Raw genomic sequence first — 16,073 nt, forward strand, 5'->3', positions numbered from 1 at the left:
AAAGAGTGATTAAGAGGGTTTTAGATCAGAAACAGCTGCACAACAGAGAAGATAGCACTGTCCCTCTTCATCTCCACCACGACCCCAGGAGGGCACTCACCTAATGGAACATCACAAACAAAGCATAAGATGGAGGTGGGGAGATGTGAGGATATTTTTCCCATCACCTAGTGGCTCTAGCTATCGTTTGAAGGTCAAGTATGTATCTAGGAATAAATGGAGAAACTCAAAGGTTTTGAAGGCAACTGCTCTGAAATTACCTAACCCCCTCATAAAAGTAAAATAAAATAACACTACAAGCAAAGAGGAGACCAGAGACATGTTTTAACCACTGGTACCATGCTACCTTATATATCGAGAACTGAACTGAGCTCAAGGACAATGTAGTCTGTACACATCCCTATTTGGCAAATGGGAAAGTTTAGACAGGTTGAGTGACCTGACCAAGGTAACCTAGTCAAGCACTAAAGCTTATACTAGAATTCAGGTCTCCTGATTCTAACAACTTAAAAAAAGCCAGGAGAGGGGGCTTCCCTGGTGGCGCAGTGGTTGAGAGCCCGCCTGCCGATGCAGGGGACACGGGTTCGTGCCCCGGTCCGGGAAGATCCCACATGCTGCAGAGCAGCTGGGCCCGTGAGCCATGGCCGCTGAGCCTGCGCGTCCGGAGCCTGTGCTCCGCAGCGGGAGAGGCCACAACAGTGAGAGGCCTGCGTACCGCCAAAAAAAAAAAAAAAAAAAAAAAAAAATGAAGTAGAATTCAAGCCATGCGTTTTATTTTTAAAAATCACTAACCTGCACATTTGGAAAATGTTTCCAATTATGCTGTGCCCTAATTGTCCTGCATTTAATCTCTCACTGCTGTTAGTTTTCCTACATATAAAGTGATATCAAGAAATGCTACGAAAACAGGCCTACACTGCCACAGGAAAATAAAATACCCTACCCTCTCGGTTCAGGAATATGAATGTGGGATTGCCAATATAAAATTTTCCTGGGCTGTCACTGCAGTTTCTCCAACTACCAGCACTCCATCACTAGTTATTGAACTAAACGGCCAGAGTGGCCCTGGAGCAGAAATTGTCTTGTATGACCCAGTTCCTCAGGGGAAAACAACAGGAAAGAAGAACGCTGACCTTACCCCAAGTTCAGATTCATGTTTTAAAATATTTCCCAAAACAATTTACTCCTCCCCACCACCCCATTCATTCTGAGCTAGAGCCCTTCTGCACGTGACAAAGTGAACATGTTTAAATCCATCTAATTAACATTGGTGCCAGGCACATAGTAAGACTCAAGAATGGCTAGTTGAGTGTCGGGTTTTTTGTACTCTTCAGCATCTTCTGGTTTCTTTTTAATGAACTTATATTACTTCCATAATCTGAAAGATAGTAATACTACTTTCAAAAAAGATCTGAGCCACTACGTTTATACATCAGTCGGGGCTTTAAGACTAAGCAAGTCCTCCTGAAAAGGCTTTAACAGGAGACAGAAGGCATCTTTAGGGGAGAAAGCGCATGCAAATGAGCCCGTTTAATAAGACACCAGCATCTCTGTCACTCTCGCCTCCAACTCTGATAACAAAAGGGCAGCACTACGTCTTCGCTCAGCAAAGCGGCAGGATGTCAGGTGGATCTTGCAAACACTGCCGTTATTTAACCACACATGAACGCCCATTTTGTTCCACTCTTACCTTGCAGCTGCGGCCAGGAGATTTTTTGCATTGGGTGCTCCTGGGTCTACAGAGAGAGACTTGGCAGCTAACAGCAGCTTGCTGGATGCCATCGAGATGTTCTTGAGGTTCCCTATCACTTGGATCTGGTCTTCTTTCGTCTGGAAGGTCAAAAGGAGCCAGAGTAATTAGGGGCTGTCCATTTCTCCTAGGCAGCATTCAGAGCTAGGAGCAGCACCTTGAAACGGAAGGAGGTTATCTGTCTAGGTTGCATTAAGTTCAATTAGTCTGCAGATGCCTAACTTGTCAAGTCTCTGCCCAGTGTCTACCGTTCCCCAAACAGATATCCGGACCAAGATGCACACAACAGGACAGAAATCCAGCCCAAGTGGGTCAGCCGAGAGCTGTGCTGTCTCACAAGTGTGGGCATTAATGGGGGCGGGAGGGAGAGAGCGAGCGAGAGAGCACACAGACAGGGCCACAACTCCAGCATCTTGCTCAACAATGCTGGAGTTATCAAGGGGCTTGTCCATCTCAGCCTGGCACAAACTACAGTCACTGTCTGGACATTTAGAGCTGACTGCATCTCAGAAGCTCCCGACTCTGGAAAGGATACATTTCTTACCTGGCCTGCCATCCGAGAAACAACCCTTTGTAGATAACAGAGTAAAAAACACCCTGGGTACCACTTTTAGGGAGTTCACAGGAGCTCGCAAAAAAAAAAAAAAAAAAAAAAAAAAAAAAAAAAAAAAAAAAAAAAAAAAAAAAAAAAAAAAAAAAAAAAACCAGCTCCATAAGCTGACACCAGACCAGTCATCCTCCCTTGTTCTAAACAAGGGGTTTATGTGTTCATCTGAAGGAGGTAAGTTTGAATCACTTGACACTCAGGATCAGACACAGCCTTTTCAAGTGGACTCCCCGAACTTCAAATACATGAGTTTTTACAGTATTATACCACATTTGAAGTATAGGATGCAGAGCTGCCCTTCCTCCAAAAAGCATAAATAAAATGTTGAGTTCTGTTGGAGGATTGTGGGAAAAGTTATGTCATTTCCAGGAAGAACTTCACACATAAGCTAATAGTATCTTTGGGAATGCCATTCCTGTGAGCTCATGGAGCTCTCTGAGCAGCAAAGACAGTGTAAAGGTGTGGGCTGCCCACAGCTTCCCCGCTCCTATTTGCCACTTGGCCTCAGGGGCCGACGGTCCACCAGAGTCGAGAGGGGCAAGGGTCAACTCCACTCAGCCACACCAGCCTCACCTGAGCCTGGCCCGCCATCTCAATGCCGGCATCGAGGAATTCATCGAAATCATCACTGAACTTCCCGGAGGCTGCAGCCAGCTCTCCGCTCTGGCCCCGAGTGGCATGGACCACCTCCCCTGCAGACTGGTTCAGATCGGCCGCTGCTTGGTTCAGTTCACTCTGGGCTTCCTGGAAAGGCTTCGTGCTCGGAGGTAACTATGGCAAGAGAAGGCACGTTGCAGGAGAAGTTCTACTTTGCGTAGGAGAAACAAAGGTAGTATGTTGCAGAGGGAAGACAGACTCTCCTGGGATGTAGTTGTGAGTCATCTAGACTAAAAGGCTCTGTGTGATCTGAGCCCTTGTTAAGGTTGACCTTCAAAATATGTACATTCCCTTGAACACCTATTCAGTGCTAGACATAGTGGATCTAAAGATGATAAGGACAGCTTTCCTCAGGCTTCTGGTCTCCTAAGTGGCAGAGCCAGGATTCACAGCTGGGCAGTCTGACTTGGGATCCACTCTCTGAACCAGCACTCTATCTTGGGTTTCTCAGATGGAAACTCTCAAAGGTTTAGCTTTCTGGAACTAAAAGGCAGATGCTATGAAACTTTAAATCCTATTCTTCTAAACTAACAGCTATCAATTTTATTCATCAGTTGGTCTTTGCTAACAATATACTGAATAGCTTTTCCACAGAAGTGCCACTAGCAGAACTGTAACTGTTTGTGAAAAGTTCCAGAGAGTTAAGCTAGATATTAGTCACACCGCACCCATTGCTTGCATACCTGGTATATGCCAGGCATCAGGCAGAGAAGAACCAAAGATGAACAAGGCCAAGTACCCGCAAAGGGGACTCACAAGACAGGGATGGGACCAGGCCCCAGAGTGAAATTCCACAGACTGCTCACTCTCTCAGTGAGTTCTGGACACTTGTATCCCTTTATCGCCTGATTGTCACTGCCTGAGATGTCCTGATAAGAAGTTAGATGATCATATACTCCCTCCCCCCATTCCTGTCTTACTGGGGTGACCTGAGAGCAAACAGCAACATGGGCTCAAAGAAAGAATAAACTTTAGAAGCTCTACCTGGGAACTCGGCTGATCAGAAAGCAAAACAAGGAAAAGGCAAATCGGCAGGAAAAACAGGACTCCTAAGGGAAAGGCTAGCTGCTCAGAGGTCCCCTAGAGGGGAGGAGACTCCACCCACACCTAAGGTGAGCCCAGTCCCCCAGGCGCCCCTGCCCGAGACAAAATCTCTCACCGAGTCCACTAGCAGCTTCTTGCTCGACTCCCCGATGCTCTTCAAGGCCACGTCCACATCCTTCTGCCCGGGGAGGCAATTCACGCAGTTATTCAGGGAGTGAGAGACGGCTTTGGCCACCTGAATACACAGAGGGAGAAAAGCCCCATCAGAAAGCAGGTTTCAGCGCAAACATTCTTGCACAGGTGTTGGGAGTGAGCAGTGACACCATGCAGAGCTAAGAGAGATGGGGAACTGATCTGCCAGCGTCTACCTCACGCTGTTTACCGTTAAATCTCCTCATCTAGGCCTCTCACTGGGGTTAACATCCTGTCTTAGCACAGGGGTCTGACACAGCGATACGGCACATCCTACCTGCTCCCAAGGCCAGGCCAAGTCCTGACTGTGGCTCAAATATAACTCTCAAACATTCTGTCAGGTTCTGAAACAAAGATATCCAACACCAAGAGGAAGAGAAACAGCTGCCTTCTAGAGAGCCCTGTAGAGGTCCTGAGGTGGAAGGAGGCCCTGAGTCCTTTGGATCACAGTTAGCCCGCCCTGGCATGGATTTACGCTCAGCGACCCTCTGGTGCCATCATCCCACACCTCGCCCTGCCCAAGGGCAGGCGGAATGTTCTGAGCACTTCCAGACCAACTTGGAGTTGCCCACATGCTGCCTTTTAAGGATGTGTGAGGCTCCTTGTCTACGCTCTCTGGTAAGAATCATCTGAAGAGGCACTAGAGAGAGTTTAAAGCACCGAGTAGCTAAGCCAAGCATATCTACCTCACCTCCCAGGCTAGGAAGAGTGATATACGTAAGCACACACAGGCCTAAAACAGACATGCTGTGTCCGGGTCCTTCACGTTCTAACGGCAGGTCTCAACAAAGCCCCCCATACTCTCTGTTGACTGAATTAAGCACGTCTCACATTACGGGGGCTACCACGCAAGGCTTCCAAAACTGCTCACGCCGGGCAACAGCCTGTCAATGCGTCTACCTCAGTGATGACCTTGATTGCCAGTTCTGGGCCTTACCTGGGCTAGTCTCTGCTGACTCTCTGCATCTCCAGGTGCGATCAGGGCCTGCTTGGCTTCTTGGATGAGCATGGCCGAGCCCTCCATCACATCCCGGGCGGAATCTAACATGGCATGCACAGCCGCGGGGTCACTCGTAGATGCAGCCACCCCCCGGGCAGCCTGGGCCAGCGTTTTCAGAGCTTGGGCCGTCTCTCGAGCAGCCACCCCTGGGGATTTAAAAAAAAAAAAAAGAGCCCGCCAGACTTTCTATTAGATTCCATCCAAAAGTTATACTTTTACTTGCGAGTAAGCCTCTAGACTAGAGCCTTCAAGAAAGGAGAGAATCCTTGGACAGTGCCTGGCACAGGTGGGCTCCAAATTGCTTTTTATAAAATTTGAATTGATGTCCTTCTCAAAGAAGGAGCTCAAGCCATTGGCTCTGGGCTGCTCCAAGAGGGATGTTACCACAAATGCCACGCTAAACACCATTTCCCTCTGGTTCCTGTCACTCCCACTACCCCACCTGTCCCTAGACCTAAAATACCAAGTGCATAGTATCAAACTCACAGATGAATCATGCAAATTCACTTTTCTTTCCAGTCATTTTTATTGGGGCATAACTTACATGCAACAAAGAGTCTCCCTGGGCAGCTCACTGAATCTGTACCAGTGTGCACACCCACGTATCTGCCATCCATATGGAGACGGGACATTTCCATCACCTGTGCCCTTTCCCAGTCAATATCCTCTCACACTGGAAGTAATCCCTATTCTAGCTTTTATCACCTTAGACTAGTTTTACCTGTTCTTAAACTACGTGTTGATGGAACCACACTGTACGTATTCTTTTGTGTCTGGTTTCTTTCTCTGACCATAATGCTGTGAGATTCACCCATGCTGTTACACAGAGCAGTACACTGCTTTTTCTTGCTGTGTCGTATTCCATCATAGGAACAGAGCAACATCTGCTTATCCCATTCTTTTGTTGCTGGACGTTTGGGGATTGTTTCCTGTGTGGACTATTATGAATAAAGCTACAGGAAAAGTTCTCATCCCTGTGTTTAGGTAGACATATGGAATTGATTCTCTTGGATTTCAATCTAGGAGCTGAATTGCTGGGTCATAGAGTAAGTGTATATTTGGCTTTGGAGGATACTACCACACTTTTTCCGAATGGTTTTGCCATTATACACTCCGCCAGCACTATGTGAGAGTTACAGTTGCTCTTCATCCTGGCCCACACTTACTAGTGTTAGATTTTTTATTTTATCCAGTTCTGGTGGGCGTATAGCACGCGGGAATCTTAGTTCCCCGACCAGGGATTAAAACCATGCCCCCTGTAGTGGAAGCGTGGAGTCGTAACCGCTGGGGCCGCCAGGGAAGTCCCTCACTGAGGTTTAATTCTTATATCCCTAGTGAGCAACGATGTTGAGCACTTTTTCATACACTCAGTGGCTGTTTGGACTTACTCTTTTGCAAAGTGCCTGCTCATCTTTAAATTCACTTCTAAAGATGATGGGGTTCGGAGATAAACTATGCATATAAACTAGTCCTTAAAAAACTACAGCGCCACCTCCCATAGAAAGAAGAGGCGCCTTCCTACATGGTACCTAGTGCTTGGCGCACCCAAGAAAAGGAAGGAGACTGGAAATGCCAAGGCACGTAACAAAAGGCTCCTAGAACCTGGGGAACTGCGGAATAGCCAGCCTCAAAGCTCATCTCATCGAACCATTTCAGATGAGGCCCAGCACTGAGAAGCATCTTGTCCATGGACACACCTTTAGATCTGAGGTTAGTTTCTTAACTTCGGGGTCAGACTCTGCACAGTGTTCTCTGGGATAGAGAACTACAAGGGATACTTGTTAGAACATACAACATCCGCAAGAAAAATTCACAGATGACTTGCTCTCTCACTACACTTTGAGGTGACTATATCTAAAGCCTTGGGCTGGATGGTCTCTAGGCACCCTGGAGCGTGGTCTTTACCGCCACTGCTTCAGCCGAGTGGGCACAGACGCAGCAGGTGGTCCTCTCTTTACTAGGGATGAGGCACCGAAATACAAGAAAGAACACAAAAGGCCCTGGGGATCCATAAAACAACTTCCCAAGGTTGCAGACTGGCTCATCTGTAAATATTTAGGAAGTCACATAACTGGGACATAACTCTACAATCTAATCAAGGCAAATTACAAAGCTGCCAATCTACCATTTATCACATGGCACTTCCGAGCGCAGCATGTGGAATGAACACATTTTAAACAAAGTGTTTTATATGGCAGAGGAGAAAGCATAAAGATAAGTAAAGCCAAGGTGAAGGAGAGAAAAAAGCCAAAGAGAAGAGTCACTGCATTTTTTTTTTTTTTTTTGGAGACATCAAGGAGGGTTTTATTGTTTGTTTTTTACTGGAGTATAATTGCTTTACAATGTTGCGTTAGTTTCTGCTGTACCGCAAAGTGAATCATCTATATCCCCTCCCTCTTGGACCTCCCCCCACCCCCTGTATCGCACCCATCTAGGTCATCACATAGCACTGAACTGAGCTCCCTGTGCTATACATCAGGTTCCCACTAGCTATCTATTTTATACATGGTAGTGTGTTTATGTCAAACCTAATCTCCCGATTCATATTATCCTAAAGCTTCTGGCACAAGGTGGAAGGACATCCTTGCTCAGAAGGGCACCCACCAGGTGTGGTTAAGACCTCGCTGACAAGCTGTGTGGACTAAACTGCTGCCACCTTTTCCCTCTGGGTCTCAGTTTCCCACAGGTTATAGGAGAGGCTGAGATCACAGCTGTGACCATTGAAAATTCTAGGCTGTGATTTCTAGACCTCTCCTCTTGCCTTCCTCGTTACCACGTGGACTCTTGAATCTATTTCTATTTGAGCTGTATTATTTTGGGAGAATAAAACATTTATCATACGCAATTAGAAAAGTCATGTTCATGAAAAAGTTATTTACTGAAAAGCCTTTTATAGACTCAGACAATTTTTCCAAAAGGCAGAATCCAGAAGAGTGGAATTCCAAAAGCCGGGGTATATCCACCCCACGTGTTTTCTGCTGAGGACTCACTATGAAATCTCAAGGCACATCAAGAATCCTCTTTGGAGGGATTAGGTTTCCCACAAAGTGGAAGCCACACCAACAAAAGGATGAAACAAGGCCACCAGATGCCAGGGAGCAAATGAACATCCAAGGCTGTACGTGGCTGAACTCACAGCAATATTCTCAATGGTAATGATGAGAATCATCAGAGTCATATCTCAGAGCAATCACCACCCTCCCCCACAAAACTGTTCCTGTAGTCAAGGGTGCAACACACCCCAGAACTGCCAGTGGGAAACACTGAAGCAGACTCCCTGCTTCAATAACCACAATCCTTGGAAGACACAGGTGAGGTTCACAGTATTCCTGCCGTCTAGATCTCAAATTATATTCAGCAACAGTCTTAAGGAGACACATTAGTCATATGAAATACAGGGGAATTCTTTGTAATAGTAATTACTCCTGATCAGAATTCACGTAGATTGTGTGTAGACAGCATCAGACCACGTATCAAGCTCACAAGGTAAAAACCAAGTATGCAAGATTTTTTCATCTGTCCCAAAGGATCTGGAAAGGGTTCTGTCTATGTAACTGTACTCAGCCGAGAAGAAATGCATTTTGAACACTGTACTGGCCAAATAAAACCACATCTGCATTAGAACCTAGTCCAGTGGCAGCTCATGTGTTAACTTCTGAGTATCCCACACATCTTAGGTATGGACGAGGGAACTGACACCCAGGGAGAAGCTGTCCACACTCGTGCTCTCTCCCTGCTTCCCATCCATTCTTCAACTCTCCTGTAATTGCCTTCAACAGGGAGAGCAGTGACCTTGCTTTTCCTTAAGCCAGGGGATGCTTCTTAAGTCCCTCTCTGCAGTGTCCTTCCAGGCAGCGATTATCTCTGTGAGTCAAGAGACATCCCACTCTCCTGGTTTCCATGGTCTCTCCAAGGCTGCATGTTCTCGTTTCTTTCGAGGATTTCTAAGGCTCAGCCTTCTCCTGAAATACTTGGGTTCCACAGGGTTATATCTGATAAACTTGTTCTCACTCTACCACTCTCCCTTATGCAAACTTAGCTACCCCCATGGTTTCAATCATTATCATTTTATTAAACGTTTAGAAATATTTATCTCCAGCCCAGACTTCTCTACTGAGCTCCAGAGGTAAATATCCAGCTGCCTAATGGGCACCTCTCTGTGGATCTCCTGCAGGGAATTCAAATTGAATCCATTTAAAGTTGAACCTGGGACTTCCCTGGTGGTCCAGTGGTTAAGAATCTGCCTTCCAATGCACGGGATGTGGGTTCGATCCCTGGTCAGGGAACTAAGACCCGCATGCTGTGGGGCAACTAAGCCCATGAGTTGCAATGACCGAGCGCACGTGCTGCAACGAAAAGCACGTGTGCTGCAACAAAGACCCAGGGCAGCCCCCCCCCCCCCAATAATAATAATAAAGTTGAACCTGGCATCCCTAAACTCCAGCCCTCAACATGCCTGCCAATGACCCTGTGTCTCCATCACAGTGATTCATACAACTCTTCGTTCAGCTATCAGGCTAAACTTAGAGCTGTCCGTGTTGCTTTCCCTATTCCCATTCCTACCAACTTCTAATCCATCACCAACAACCGTGAGGTCTCTTTTTCTTTAATCCATCCTTCATGTCCACTAACAACTCTTATCTGGATGAATGCAACAGCCTTCTCACTGGCCTCCCTGCCTCCAACTTTGCTTCCCTCCAATTTATCAGCGCATGAAAAGAAGGGCAAAGTGCATTAAGGGCAATGGAGACTGTGTCCACAGATGCAAATTCTTCAGTATTTTCACATGCGCCGAGCTTCAATTTCAAGTTATTTAAATTGGCTTATGAGGCCTTTTACGATCTGACCCCAGCTGACCTTCCCAGCTTTATCTTCTTACTCCCTACCCCCTTGCCTTTTACTTGGATCCTCTCACTTCATTTCATCAGCCTTCTCCTGCCTTTGGGACTTCACATATGCTGTTCCCAAGTCCGCCACCACCTAGCTGGCGCCTGCCAAAATGAAATGGGGATACTTCAGACATCAACTAGACAGTCTGTCATCCTGGATGTTATCAGTATTGGATGACGCAACTTGTAAAGCAGTCTTTCCTTCACTAAGAATCTATTTCATCATCTACACAAACTCTGGCAAGATTTCAGGAATGTGTAGTTCTTGAAACTACATCTCTCATATGCCCTAAGCTTTTAAGAATTTACATACACTTTTCTTTCTCCTTGAATGCTAAGTGAGTCGTAATAATCCTTCAAACCCCGATCAGGTGTCAATTCTGCTGTGGAACGTTCCCTCACCCTCTCATGAGGACAGAATTGTACATTCTTACTGTTGCAGGTACTATATTACACTATGCCGTGATAACTCTTTTTGTGCTCCTATTATGCTCTTATTTTCAAAGTAATAAATATACACAGTTTTTGAAGAACCAAAGAGGATTTTCCTTAGAGTGATGGAAAGAATAACTTATTGCAGATAGACCCTCCCCCTCAGAGAAACAACTAGAAACTCTGGAAAAATATAGACAAAACATCTGTTTGAAGGCACTGGAGAGATACCAAGGAACCAAGGTAACAAAAGCCAAGACCTTGGAAGAGAAAGAAAGTACAGAGAAGTGAGTACAACACTGCTTGCCCCCCACCCCCGAAGGCATTTTCTAATTTGTAAACTGTTGCCCAGAAACTGAGAGGCTGAGCAAAACTTTCTGCAGTCGCATGGGGATGGGAAGATAAAAGAAGCATAGTTCTGAGGTCAGCAATCAGAATGGCCCTCATAAGCATCACAGATGTTTAGACAGGAGGCACAAAGGGCTACACCCTACGAGGTAAACTGGAAATGGACTTTGCAATATCCAATCAGTTCGGTTCCGCTCGTATTAATGGTGACCTTCTTTTTTAACCACCTGCTAAAATAAAAGATTAATCCTCTGTACGGAAGAAAACGCAATCTAGAGCCTCAAATTATTTTTACAATGTAAATACCAATGATTAGCATTAAATTAAAAAAAATCAGAAACATCAGGAGATAAGGTCAATAGTTGAAAACCAAGAAGAGAAAAAAAAAACCCAGAAAACAAAACAGATAACAAGACGCTCATAGGTGATCCTGACATTGGAGTTATTGAACCAGGACTTTAAGTAAATGTAAAAACTATGTTGAAGAAATTAGATGACAAGACAGAGAATTTCAGCAGGGAAATGGAAAGTACAAGAAAGCCATCAAAAGGTTATTATAAAACTGAAAAATATGACATTTAAAATTAAAAACTCAATAGAAGAGTTTGAAGGTAGGAGGAACAGCGAGCTGCAGATAAATCCAAAAAAACCCACACAGAATAAAGCATGGAGAAGAAAAATTATGGCCAATATAGAAAAGAGCATAGGAGACACACAAAACAGTGAAAATATCTAACATAGGGGGTAGCTGGAGTGTACAAAGAAGAGAGAAAAAAATGGGACAGAAGCAACATTTGAAGATATAGTGGCTGAGTTTTCCAAAACTGATCTAAGACAGCAAATCCCATCTTTAAGGAGTACTAAAACCCAAAGTGGGATAAATAGGCAAAACGACACAAAACAAAACTCCTCTAGGCACCGTGCTTGAAAACCAAAGACTGAGAAAATCCAAAAAACGAGTAGTAGAGGGGAAAACTAAAACCACGTTACCTGTGGAAGAGTAAAGTGACAGCTGACTTCACAACAGAAATAAAGGAAGCCAGAAGACAACGGAATAACATCTTCAAATGCTGACAACGGAATAACAACTTCAAATGCTGGAAGAAAATAACTGCCAACCTAAAATTTTACAATACGTAAAATTATCTACCAAAAATAAAGGCTAAACAAAGGCATTTTTAAACAAACAACAACTGAAAGAATTGGTCACTGCAGACTCACACTAAAGGAATTAATGCAGGGAGTTCTTTAGGCAGACAGGAAATAATCCCAGGTGGAAGCACATTGCGATGCAGAGAGGAATGAACAGCAATGGAAAGGTCAATATGGAGGAGCATTTAATCAATACTGACTATGAAACAACTTTGAGGCAGTGCTGAGGAGGTTAACTATATGTAGAATTAAAGCACTCAACAACAATGAATGAGTTGGAAGAAAGGTAAATGAAGTTTAAGTGTCCCAAGATTCTTGCACTGTCCCGGAAGAGGTAAACATACTAACTTATATTATACTTTAAAAAAATTGTTCAGGGGCTTCCCTGGTGGCGCAGTGGTTGAGAGTCCGCCTGCCGATGCAGGGGACTTGGGCTCGTGCCCCGGTCTGGGAAGATCCCACATGCCGCGGAGCGGCGGGGCCCGTGAGCCATGGCCGCTGAGCCTGCGCGTCCGGAGCCTGTGCTCCGCGACGGGAGAGGCCACAGCAGTGAGAGGCCCGCGTACCGCCAAAAAAAAAAAAAAAAAAATTGTTCAAGAATAGGTAGTGAGGGGCTTCCCTGGTGGCGCAGTGGTTGAGAGTCCGCCTGCCGATGCAGGGGACTTGGGCTCGTGCCCCGGTCTGGGAAGATCCCACATGCCGCGGAGCGGCGGGGCCCGTGAGCCATGGCCGCTGAGCCTGCGCGTCCGGAGCCTGTGCTCCGCGACGGGAGAGGCCACAGCAGTGAGAGGCCCGCGTACCGCCAAAAAAAAAAAGAATAGGCAGTGAATGTACAACTAATAAACTAATCAAGGGAAGAGAAATAGATTTTATAAAGCACATATAAATCTGAAAGCAAGAAAGGAGAGAAAAAGGAGCCTAGGATAGGTAGGACATATAGAAAAGAAATAGTAAGATGACAAATACAAACCTCAATATATCAGTAATTACATTATATATAAACAGACCAAATACTCCAATTGAACGGAAAATACTGTCACACCAACAAACAACTCCTCCCCCTCTGAAAGAACAACTACATGATACGCATAGGTATGCATGCATACACATGCATTAAATATAAGCATAGAGAAAAAATGAAAGTAAAAGGATGGGACAAGATTTATGACGCACACTCTAATGAAAACAAAAACTTCTATGCAAAAAACTGCAAAACAGTATTGAGAGAAAGGAAATCTAAATAAATGTAGAGATATACCACATTCACAGATTAGAAGACTCAGTAATGTAAAGATTTCAATTATCCCCAGATTCAGGTAACCCCAATCAAAAAAACAAACAAATAAAAAAACAAGTGAAAGGGTTTTTTTTTTGGGGGGAGGGTACAAATTGACAGGCTGATTCTAAAATAGACGTGGAAATACAAAGGGTCAAGGAAAGTCAGCACTAACTGGAGGAAAAATAACAAAGTCAGAGGACTCACAGTATCAGATATTAACACTTAGTATAAAACTGCAATGATTAGGAAAGTATGGTACTAAGGTAAGATCAGGCAATTAAAGCAATGAAAAAGAAGCAAAAGTTCAGAAACTGACTCACATTTATGCCCTTAATTTATAATGAAATTTCCCTCAAGACCACTGGGGAAAGGAGGGTCGCTTCAGAAAGTGGTGCTGGGTCAAATGGATGGATGCCCTGGTGCAAAAACAACTACACTAGGACCCTGTTTGCCCACATATAAAACTCAATTCCAGGTGGATGGTAGCTCTAAACATGGAAGTAAAACAACAAAGCCTTTAGACTATAACAGAGGAGAATATCTTCATGACTTGGAGAAGCAAAATTTTTAAATCGGACACAAAAAGCACTAACCATAAAGGAGAAGTGTAAATTGGACTATATTAAAATTTAAGTTTTGTTTATCAAGAAACACCTTTAAAACAGTGAAAAGGTTAAGCCACAAGATACAAGAAATACATATATATGTGACAACTAACTCCTGCAAATAAATAAGGAAAAGGCAGAAAACTCACATTTTAAAAAAATGGGCAAGAGTGGCCCCCACTTGCCACAACTAGAGATAGCCCTTGCTCAGAAATGAAGACCCAAAGCAGCAAAAATAAATAAATTAATTAATAAACTCCTATCCCCAAAATCTTCTTTAAAAAAAAAAAAAAAATAATAATAATAATAAAAAAATGGGCAAAAGACATGAAGAGATGCTTCACAAAAGAAGGTATCCAAATGGCTGATAAACTGAAAATATCCTCGACTGCACTGTTCCTCAGGGACACACAAACTAAAACCATAATGTGATTCTACTACACACTCAGCAGAATGGCTAATACTGACAAAGCAGATGTGGTGACCAGGATGTAGAGCAAGTGGAAATTTCAGATACCGCAGGAAGGACCGTAGCTGAGTGGCCGCACAGCCTATGACCCAGCAATTCCCCTGGGATGCCAAAAAATGCTCATTACTTGATCTTGGTGGGGCTTTTTCAGGTGTATTCTATTTGGGATAACTCATGAAGATATACATTTAGGACTTACACTCTCCTCTGGATGTATATTATTCTTTAATAGTAATGTATATTTCAAAAAAAAAAAAAAAAAAACATATATATATATTCAACCCGTACTACTATATAACAAAAGCAACAATCCATCTCCTCTTCACCTGATTCCTACTTATAGAGCCACTCAGTTCTTTAAGGTTTCTTCTGATGGATGGATGGATGGATGGATGGGTGGGTGGATTTATTTATTTATGGCTGTGTTGGGTCTTCGTTGCTGCATGCGGGCTTTTCTCTAGTTGCGGTGAGCATGGGCTACTCTTCGTTGTGGTGTGCGGGCTCCTCAATGCAGTGGCTTCTCTTTGTCACAGAGCACAGGCTCTAGGCATGCGGGCTTCAGTAGTTGCAGCTCGTGGGCTCAGTAGTTGTGGCTCGCAGGCTCTAGAGCGCAGGCTCAGTAGTTGTGGCTCGCAGGCTCTAGAGCGCAGGCTCAGTAGTTGTGGCACATGGGCTTAGCTGTTCCGTGGCATGTGGGATCTTCCTGGACCAGGGCTCGAACCTGTGTCCCCTGTACTGGCAGGTAGATTCTTAACCACTGCGCCACCAGGGAAGTCCTGATGTAGTTCTCATTTTCAAGTAATGGGCTAATACTGAACCTTCTTGTTGTCTCCATTTTAGATAGAAACAGACTTCCGACTATGATAACATTCTTTTTTTTTTTTTGTATCACCAGGTATTTTTCCTTATACATTCTGTTCCTTATACAGTACTCCTGGTTCAGGGGTACCTGGTGTCTCCAGGGCTCAAACCCTCCCAGAGTTTTGCAGCACCAATCAGCTTGCTTCTTGTTGGCTTCCCTACCCCTAGACAACTTTAGGTTTTTATTTATTGGGGTCTCTCAGTTACCACTCATCTGTCTCCTTCCATCTTCGACAGCTTCATAGAGATCTTATTTGTTTTCTTCTCTCTCATTTTCTTTGACTTTTTCTTTTTCTCCTTTAGTGGGATTTCAAGAGACACACACAGTTGCAGAGGTCTATAATTACCATCTGCTTATAGTCTAATAGGGGTGACTCAAATAGTTTGGGGGAATCATATTTGATTAGTCTTTGTATGCTTAGCATCAAGCCCAGTAACAAGCATGTTGAAAGTGCTTGAAAAATGTGTGTTGAACTGCTGAAATAAAAAAGTCAGGTTCATTGTCAAATCAACAAACTCCCCGCACCAGCCCAGTGGTCTGTACCTGGCCTCAGGGCATCACGAAGGGTGTGAGTCTCACCTGTGTAGTGCTCATTGCCTTGAGCAGCACAGGTCAGGAGCTGCGCCATGGAGGAGCCCACTGCTTTAGACGTACTTCCCAGGTCCTGAGCACATTTTTCCAGCTGTAAGAATATTCAAGGAGGAAGACAGCTTAGAAGAGGCAAATCATCCACTAAAGTCATAGCCCCAAAATAATGCAGATCAAACTTTTGGGCCTCAACTCTTTC

The 16,073-nt window shown here is 44.5% G+C and overlaps 1 protein-coding gene across 1 annotated transcript in view; it reads right to left on the bottom strand.

The window, feature by feature from the left end:
* TLN2 (talin 2) overlaps window positions 1–16,073 on the bottom strand; it is a 454,271-nt gene that overhangs the window by 102,289 nt on the left and 335,909 nt on the right. Inside the window, exons 28-32 of the mRNA XM_007458874.1 lie at window positions 15,866–15,968; window positions 5,188–5,396; window positions 4,174–4,293; window positions 2,931–3,128; window positions 1,691–1,830 (exon numbers count right to left, since the gene is read on the bottom strand). Coding sequence (XP_007458936.1) covers window positions 1,691–1,830; window positions 2,931–3,128; window positions 4,174–4,293; window positions 5,188–5,396; window positions 15,866–15,968 — 770 coding nt within the window. The remainder of the gene's footprint in view (window positions 1–1,690; window positions 1,831–2,930; window positions 3,129–4,173; window positions 4,294–5,187; window positions 5,397–15,865; window positions 15,969–16,073) is intronic.

Source organism: Lipotes vexillifer, unplaced genomic scaffold (assembly GCF_000442215.2).
Source record: "Lipotes vexillifer unplaced genomic scaffold, Lipotes_vexillifer_v1.1 scaffold102, whole genome shotgun sequence".
Taxonomy (NCBI): Eukaryota; Metazoa; Chordata; class Mammalia; order Artiodactyla; family Lipotidae; genus Lipotes; species Lipotes vexillifer.